This window comes from Theropithecus gelada, chromosome X (assembly GCF_003255815.1).
Source record: "Theropithecus gelada isolate Dixy chromosome X, Tgel_1.0, whole genome shotgun sequence".
Lineage (NCBI taxonomy): Eukaryota > Metazoa > Chordata > Mammalia > Primates > Cercopithecidae > Theropithecus > Theropithecus gelada.
Genome location: NC_037689.1, coordinates 41,874,563 through 41,884,353, shown reverse-complemented (window position 1 = coordinate 41,884,353; position 9,791 = coordinate 41,874,563). Strand labels below are relative to the sequence as shown.

Here is a 9,791-nt window from a genome sequence, read left to right as displayed (position 1 = left end):
ATAGGCCGGGCGCGGTGGCTCAAGCCTGTAATCCCAGCACTTTGGGAGGCCGAGACGGGCGGATCACGAGGTCAGGAGATCGAGACCATCCTGGCTAACACGGTGAAACCCCGTCTCTACTAAAAAAATACAAAAAACTAGCCGGGCGTGGTGGCGGGCGCCTGTAGTCCCAGCTACTCGGGAGGCTGAGGCGGGAGAACGGCGTAAACCCGGGAGGCGGAGCTTGCAGTGAGCTGAGATCCGGCCACTGCACTCCAGCCTGGGCGACAGAGCGAGACTCCGTCTCAAAAAAAAAAAAAAAAAAAAAAAAAAGAATGTACCCATACGGGCCAGGTGCATTGACTCATGCCTGTAATCCCAGTACTTTGGGAGGCCGAGGCAGGTGGATCACCTGAGGTCAGGAGTTCGAGACCAGCCAGCCAACATGGCAAAACCCCATCTCTACTAAAAAATACAAAAATTAGCTGGGCATGGTGGCACGTGCCTGTAATCCTAGCTACTCAGGAGGCTGATGCAGGAGAATCACTTGAACCTGGGAAGTGGTGGTTGCAGTGAGCTAAGATCATGCCATTGCACTCCAGCCTGGGCGACAGAGTGAGAGTCTGTCTCAAGAAGAAGAAAAAAAAAAGAAAAGAATGTACTCATGGATTTTTCTTGTCATCATGTAATAAGCCATTTATATCAGAAGCCTTTTTTCCTGCCACAGAAGCTTTAAATTTTCCCCTAAGAGTACAAAGCCAAGAGAGTGTGGTTTATCTAAATGTCTTGAAATCCACTTGTCATTCCTTGATTTCTCCTCTATGCAATTAAAGAGAAAGGGGAAATCTATAACATTTATTTTGCCCAAGTGACACAAAAAAGATTACTGCATAGAAATCAAATGTAAGTTTAGCTTCTAAATGAAATAATGTATAGGAGGGATATCAGAATATCTACATAGAGAAAGTATTTTCAAGTTCTTGAATATATGGATGCTAACTATTAAAAGCTGCTTTCCATTGCCTGGAAAGGGAGCTTTTTTCCCCTCCTCTATTCAGTGTTTCAAACTATGGTCATCTCAAATTATTGTCACTTTTAAAATGTTAATGTCATTCTGAGCAGAAAAAGAGATATTTTCAGATTTTTTACACTGATGCTACTCCATAATTGCTTAGGAGTATTGTCCATCATAGTCTTTTAGAATTAGAAGTAAACACATAAATCCTTACAAATTACCCGATCCAACTTTCTCATATTGCATGTAGAGAACCTAAGACACATATCAAAGTCTAGAATCCTTAACTTCTCCCCATTTTGATTTTTTTCCCCCCTCATAACACCATGCTGCCTTTCCTTCATATGATCACCAACCAGTAGCTGAGTTCAAAAACTACATATTTCTTGGGCAGTCCTCTACTGGTATATGATGCCAACTTTTATTTCTTTCGAAGATAATTGCCTTCTTTGCCTAGTCAAGCAGCCAATTTTATTGGAGAAAAGCAAGTTATATGTTCACAAAATGGAAGGCTTTCTACCTAAATTTATTTCATCTGTGGTCCTGTTAGTCCCTTCCATTGCTTTTGACATACAGTGGAAAAACTTGGCCAACAATGTGCTCTAAATATAGCGCTTGTATTGGGTTAACTTTTCCATTAATTTCTCAACGTCAATTCTTCAGGCCCCTACAGGTGTGGTATTGAGGCCCCTAAAGGCTTCTGCCTTTCACCAATTAGTGCTGCCAATTACTGAGGCTTCTCCCAGAAGGTATCAGTCCAGTCTTAAAGATATTTCATTGTGAAAGAAGAAACTAAACTATCAGGCCTCTTTTACAAAATGAGAGATTGAATTTAAGCTTGTCAAGCACATACTGGAAAGTATGAATTACACTACCATGTGTTTTGTATCTTCCCTTTGAAGTGATGATGTTAAATGAAGGTAAGTTTTTCATCCTTTTTTAATTTTTGTTTTTTATAAATCATTTCAGCTTTTTCTGGTTTATAGAGGTGTCTTATTTCTAATGCAACAGACCCCCAACTTGAACAGATCTGATATGGATGCATTGATTCACAAGCAACCCCAAAAGTCCAAAAATGTAATAATTTTGACAAGGCCCAAAGTTGAGATGCTATGAAGCTTGTGTGTGTGAAAAGTCAGTTATGATTGTCTGGAGAGAAGGTGTGGTGTGTATGCTGTAGAGTTGCCACATTTCATATGCAGTGCACTCCAAAAAGTGGGTTTGGGTCAACCATTTCCCATCTCTTTTCAAGAAGTGACTGCTATTGGGGCCAGGGGACATCATGGGAGGTGGGGCTGTCCCGTTAACTGTGCCCTGCACCTTCAGCCCAGGAAGGATTTGAACAGAGGGTAGGTGGGTGCAAAGGCTTCAAGAGAGGGCAGAATGTATTCAGCAGAAAAGGGACTCAGGTAAGCCCAACCTAGGATGAGAGCAGAAAAGCATTCAAGATTTGCAGCCCTTGCTATGGATGCGCTTAATCACCATGGAGGCCAGCAATACACATCTCAACATGGCTTTGATATTCTCTACTTCCTGGCCTTTAAAAATGACCTATAATTTTTCAGTTTGCTTTACTATATTTTATAAAGAAAATTCTATCTTATGATTGATGGAACATTGAAACTTATTAAGGCATTAGGATAGATAGCTCAGGAATGTAAAGGTTCAGAAAAGGTCTGTTTTCTCAGATTAACGAATATGATGGATTCCATGGCTGACCTTGGTGCTTAAACCAGGAGGTTTCAATCTAGTCCTAGAGTTGTGTCCCTCTGAAAGGCCCAATGCCATGTAACTAATTTTAAACTGGATATATACTTTGAGCCTTACTTAATTCACAGATAACTTGACTTAACTCAGTATTTTTTTTTTCAATTAATGAAAATAGTCCTCTTTTCAACCCCAGGTTGCTTACATTTTGCTGGTCTCCCCAAGTGACCATTGGTGGAGACCAATTAATGAAGGAATGAAATTCACTTTCTTGGGACTGTGGTATTCAACAGAGCCACATTTAACTACTTTTTCCAATGAAGAATCTCCAGAATGATAATGCCCAAATATGGATGGCCAAGAAGAATTTGTATCTACAGTGTGCTTTATGTGTTTTTGACACTGCTGTATTCTGTGTGATCAAAGTGATTTGCAACTGGTTCCAATGTGACTGAGTGTTCTCAAAGAATTCTAGTAACTAAGTCAACTTAATTTTCTAAAGCCTGGTATTACTATCAGCCTCACATTTACCACTTTGATTCTAGTTTTTTAACTTCATAACAGGGCATACCAAGGGTTGGGATGAGAGCCTACTTCCTACCTCTTAAGGCACTTTCCTCATTATTTTGCCATATAATCTTGAACTGCATGATAAGCTGTTTAAGTGTCCATGACTTCTCCCAGAGCAACTAGCAAAGTATATGACATTTTGAATAGAGATTAGTGGAAAGGAAAATGTAGAGATTTAAGTTCAGAGGTACAAACCTCAATAAAACCTCTTTAGAGCACATACCATGAGTAGAGTATATATAAACATATATGAGAAGAGAGTTGCTATAATAGTCCTCTCTAAGTAGATTAGTTCATTGTCCAATGGAAGTGAACATCTTTACTCCTATTATCACCATAGTACTGAATGAACTGTATACTGAGTTTTTCAAAGAAGTATTTAAAATAGAACTTTCACCTACAAAGCAAGGGCATAAAGATTTTGGTTTGTGTTTCTGTAAGTGTAGTTTACCATCTAAAGCTTTGTTTTTTAATTTTAAAAAAAGCTTCAAGGTATTGCCTTCCTTAGCATCCTTACTGATTATGGGTGATGAGTTTTTAACTCTTAAAAATCATATACATATATTAGTTTATCTTAACTATTGCCCTAAGCAAAAGGGAAGGTATACACCTAAGGGTTGTACTTATTTTGCATTTTTGGTCATGGGTGGGAATGGGGTGGGTGCCTACTTAAATAGTTTTTAAAAAAGAAAAAAATCACAAATATTTTTCTACTATTATATATGATCTTCCTTTATACTAGTTTCTCTCTAGTAAGGCATGCCAGAAGCCCAGATACCATATCATGGATTCTTATGTATTGTACCTTTCGTTGGTGGTTAAATCGCATCAGATGCTTGGCATTGCTGCCATAATTATAAAATGCTTGTAAAGGATCAAATATCACTAAATACTTTAAATTGTTTTACTTAAGAGTCTAATCTGGGAAGTTTTCAAATCATACTATTAATGTGTAATCTAAGCTCTTCAGATGTATCCATGAATAATCCTGGAACAATATTGCTTGTATTCCTGTCATAGAACAGGTTTTGTAATCTTTAAAAGAAATGAAAATTTATATAATAAAGTTTCAAATCAATGCGTGTTTGTCCCTTTTATCAGATTATTTTGATCATATAACTCTTTATAATGTGAAATTCTATCCAAAGGATATTTTTGAAACTAGGTTGATAGAACTTAAAACAGGAATATTTTAGTTAAGAAGTGCAAAACAATTTTTCCATGCATAATCTTGTTTCATTCAAAGGGTTTGTCAAGTCAAACACATAAATCATAGTTCTTACCCAATACCAAACTTTAATGAATCAGAGGATATGGGATGATCACCAGACACAGATGAGATACTCTTTTTAGAGAAGTCCAAAATGTTACAGAGTCCAGCTCCAAAAATGGCCCTTTTCTCTCTCGGTGCACTTTGGATTCAAAATGGACAAGTTTTCTGAGCGTTGTATGTGGAGACCTTGTTCAAACAAAGGGAATCATTTGATTTTGCAACATCTCCTTTTTATACTTCATTATGCAGTTTAAATGAGCCCTCATTCTCCAGCCAGTCATGCCTCATGAATCCACAATTCCCAAGTTTTACAATAAACCATCTATAAAGACCAAGTATATCTTGCTAAAAGCATCTTAGAGATAAGGACTTTACATTTTCTCTCTGGTAATAAATATCAGCATATTTTAGAGGAAATTTGATTGAGTTCATTGATTCCTGCTAAAGAGGGAATGGGTTGAGTTCATTGATTCCTGCTAAAGAGGGAATGGGTTATATAGGCCTGAAGTTAGCCTTTTCTTGCCCAGTTGACATTTCTTAGTAGTTCCATATTATGAAATACCACACATTGAGTGACTTATTCAAAATTTATTTTCTCATAGTTCTGGAGGCTGGAAATCCAAGACCAGGGTGCTTATAGGGTTGGGTTCTTCAGAGACCTCTCTCTGGCTTACAGTTGGGTGCCCTCTTGCTGCCTCTTCACATGGTTGGTCCTCTGTGCATGTGCAGCCTTGGTGTTCCTTTTTTTGTAAGGACACCAGTCACGTTGCATTAGAGCCCCACTCTAACAGCCTCATTTTAATTCAGTCACCTCTTTAAAGACCTTATCTTCAAATACTGTTACTTTCTCACGTACTGGGGGTTGGGACTTCGACATAAGGATTTGGGGAAGATACAACAATTCAGCCCGTAACAGCTGGTTTCGGGCCTATCCACCTGGATTTAGGTACTTGAGATAAGATGGCAACCTTCAAGGTCTACTTGGCATTATGCTGAGGCAAGGTAGGAATGTTAACTGTATTTGCTTTCTACCATTTTTGTAACAAATTACCACAATTTAGTGGCTTAACACGAATTTGTTATCATACAGTTCTGGAGATCAGGTCTCACTGAGCTAAAATCAAGGTGTCAGCAGGGCTGCTGCGTTCCTTTCCAGAGGCCGTAGGGAAGAATTGTTTCCTTGCCTCTTCCAGTTTCTAAAGGCTGCCTCCATTCCTTGACTTATGGCCCATTCCTTCATCTTCAAAACCAGCAACAGTGGGTCAAGTCCTCTCCACATGCATCTTTCTGCCTCTCCTCTTCTACCTCTTCCACTTTTAAGGACTCATGTGATTAGATTTCACCTACGCAGGGAATCTAGGATAATCTCTCCATCTCAAGGTCAACTGATTAGCAACATTGATTGCATCTGCAACTTTTGTTCCCTGTTGCCACGTGAGATAACATATTCACAGATTCCAGGGATTTGGACATGGACATCTTTGAAGTTCATTAGTCTGCCTACCATGATTATAGAAACACCTGGCTCCTCAGACAGAATGACACAGAGTAGCAGTATTTGGCCATGGTCAGGCTTCTGCAGCTTTATATTAATGTACCCTGAATTCATAGAATTGACACACTAAAAAAGCTAGGTAAAGGAAGTGCAGGATGCTGTAGGAATATGTAGCAGGGTTGCCTAGGGATTAGAGCAGACCTTCTAAGGAAACAAGCATTAATCTGAGACCTAAAAGGGCAAGGGAAAAGGGTAGAATAGAATGTATAGAAATTCGGAATTAGAAGCACCCAAAATTAAAAGTTCTGTATGACTAGAACTTAAAATGTAAGAGAAGAAGCAAGATGTGAGGCTCAAGAGATAAGCAGGAGCCAGATCATCAAAGGCATAATAAATCATATTAAGGAATTTGAATTTTATCCCTTTGGGGTTTTCCCCCACAGTCCCCAGTCTTTATTTCCTTCTCTATCAAGACTGAACCTCATGGCCCCATAGTTGATAATCTGAACTTCTCTTTCAGAAGCACCCACAACTTCCTTATATCTTTCCCTTATTCTGCACCCACTGAGCAAAAAAAAAGAAAAAAACCTCCAATCCTGGATCATTTTGGTTAATGATTGTATGCAGTGAGCTATTGTATGGAAGAAATGTAACCACCCAATGGGTTCACCTTGCTCTGACTAGACAGAGCCAATTTATCAAGACAGGAGAATTGCAATAGAGAAAGAGTAATTCACGCAGAGCCACCTGTACAGGTGACTAGAGTTTTATTATTACTCCAATCAGTTTCCCTGTGCATTCAGGAATCAGAATTTTAAAGGATAATTTGGTGGGTTGGGGTGGGGTGGGGGGCAGTGAGTCAAGAGTGCAGATTGGCCAGGTCAGAGATGAAATCATAGGGGACTGAAGCTGTCCTCTTGCAATGAGTCAGTTCCTGGATGGGGGCCACAAGCTCATATTAGCCAGTTTATTGATCTGGGTGGTGCCAACTGATCCATCAAGTGCAGGGTCTGCAAAATATATCAAGCACTGATCTTAGGCTTTATGATAGCGATGTTGTCCCCAGGAGCAATTTGGGGAGAGTCCAAATCTTGTAGCCCCCAGCTGCATGACTCCTAAACCATAATTTCTAATCTTTTGGGTAATTTGTTAGTCCTACAAAGGCAGTCTAGTCCCCAGGCAAGAAGGAGATTCATTTTGGGAAAGGGCTGTTATCATTTTCATTTTAAACTGTAAACTAAGTTTCTCCCAAAGTTAGTCCAGCCTACACCCAGGAATGAACAAGGACAGCGTGGAGGTTAGAAACAAGATGGAGTTGGCCGGGCACGGTGGCTCACGCCTGTAATCCCAGCACTTTGGGAGGCCGAGGCGGGTGGATCACAAGGTCAGGAGATCGAGACTATCCTGGCTAACACGGTGAAACCTCGTCTCTACTAAAACTACAAAAAAGTAGCCGGGAGTGGTGGCGGGCGCCTGTAGTCCCAGCTACTCGGGAGGCTGAGGCAGGAGAATGGCGTGAACCCGGGAGGCAGAGGTTGCAGTGAGCCAAGATCTCGCCACTGCACTCCAGCCTGGGCGACAGAGCGAGACTCCGTCTCAAAAACAAAAAGAAAAAGAAAAAAAAAGAAACAAGATGGAGATGGAGTTGGTTAGGTCAGATCTCATTGTCTCAGTTACAATTTTGCAATGGCGGTTTTGAAAACCACATAATTATGCAAACTGATACCACTGCAAATTTATATTTTCTAATCTCAGCTAAACCCTCAGTACCATTTGTCAATTCTTTTATTTGTCATTTGATCCATCTCCTATTTCTTTTTTTTAACAGTTTTATTGAGACATAGTTTATATGCCATACAGTTTACCATTTAAAGTGTACAATCTAGGCCAGGTACGGTGGCTCACGCCTGTAATCTCAGCACTTTGGGAGGCCGAGGCAGGTGGATCACCTGAGCTCAGGAGTTCAAGACTAGCCTGGCCAACATGGCGAAACCCCATCTCTACTAAAAATACAAAAATTAGCCGGGCATGGTGGCAGGAGCCTATAATCCCAGCTACTCATGAGACTGAGGCAGGAGAATCCCTGGAATCTGGGAGGCGGAGGTTGCAGTGAGCTGAGATTGAGCCATTGCACTCTTGCCTAGGAGACAAGAGTGAAACTCTGTCTCAAAAAAACAAAAAAAATGTGTACAATTTAATGTGTTGTTTTGTTTTTCTTTTTTTTGAGACAGCATTGAACTCTTGCCCAGCCTGGAATGCAGTGGCACGATCTCAGCTCATGGGTTCCAGCGATACAGGTGCACGCCACCATGCCCGCCTAATTTTTGTATTTTTTAGTAGAGACGGGGTTTCACCATATTGGCAAAGCTGGTCTCAAACTCCTGACCTTGCGATCCGCCAGCCTGGGCCTCCCAAAATGCTGGGATTACAGGCGTGAGCCACCATGCCCGCAATTTAATGTCTTTTAGTATAGTACTTACAGAGTTGTACAACCATTATCATAATGTAATTTTAGAACATTCTCAACATCCCAAAAAGTAACTTTATACCGTAATCCAAGCCACAACTCTCTTTCGTTCGGACTATTACAGTAGCCTCCTGTGTGGTTTCCATTTCCACCCTTGCCCCCTATAGTCTGTTCTTAACACAGAAACCAAAATGATCTATTTAAAAACCTACTGAAAGGCCGGGCACAGTGGCTCACACCTGTAATCCCATCCCTTTGGCAGGCCGAGGCAGGTGGATCACTTGAGGTCAGGAGTTCAAGAACAGCCTGGCCAACATGGCAAAACCCCATCTCTATAAAAATACAAAAATTAGCCAGGCGTGGTAGTGCACACCTGTAATCCCAGTTACTTAGGAAGGCTGAGGCAGGAGAATCACTTGAACCTAGGGGGCAGAGGTTGCAGTGAGCCAAGATCGTGCCACTGCACTCCAGCCTGGGCCCTGGGCGACAGAGCAAGACTCCGTCTCAAAAAAAAAAAAAAAAAAAAACCTACTGAAGATTACAAGTGATCTGGCCTCCTTACTTCTCCAATCTCATCTCTTCAAATTCTTCCCTTGGTTCAATGCATTCTAGCCACACTGATCTTCTTTCTTTCTTTTCTTCCTTCCTTCCTTCTTTCCTTTCCTTCATTTATGTCCTTCCCTTCTTCCTCCTTTCCTTCCTTCTTTCATTGGGTCTCCCTCTGTTGCCCAGGCTGAAATGCAGTGGCACGATCACAGCTCATTGCATCCTCAAACTCCTGGGCTCTAAGGATCCTCCTGCCTCAGCCTCCCAAGTAGCTGGGACTATAGATGTGAACCACCAAGCCTGGCTTTTTTTATTTTCATGTGTTTATTTTTTTAGAGATGGGGAGTGGGTCTCGCTATGTTGCCCGGGCTGGTCTCGAACTCCTGGCATCAAGCTCAATCCTCCCACCTCAGCCTCCTGAGTCACTGGGATTACAGGTGGAAGCCACTGTACCTGGCTTCTTGCTATTTCCTGAATATGCCAAGCATGCTCCCACTCAGGGCCTTTGCCCTTGCTGTTCTCTCTACCTAGAACACATTTCCCCCAGATGTCCACACGACTCACTTCCTTCCAAGTGATTTAGATGATCAGTCAGATGGGGGAACTATCCTACAGTAGAGAAATGAAGCCTGAGCTGTTTTTTTTTTTCTCCTTTGAGGTTTTATACTGGGTAATTGACAGAAACTTTTGATTTTTTTTTTTTTTTTTTTTTTTTTTTTTTTTGTTTTTTTTTTTTTTT

General features: G+C 40.9%; 1 protein-coding gene across 1 annotated transcript in view; it reads left to right on the top strand.

Moving 5' to 3' along the window:
- The window catches only part of RPS6KA3 (ribosomal protein S6 kinase A3), a 116,423-nt gene extending 112,071 nt beyond the window's left edge, over positions 1 to 4,352 (top strand). The window contains exon 23 of the mRNA XM_025373627.1: positions 2,898 to 4,352. Coding sequence (XP_025229412.1) covers positions 2,898 to 2,929 — 32 coding nt within the window. The 3' untranslated portion in view covers positions 2,930 to 4,352. The remainder of the gene's footprint in view (positions 1 to 2,897) is intronic.
- The last annotated feature ends 5,439 nt before the right edge of the window (positions 4,353 to 9,791 follow it).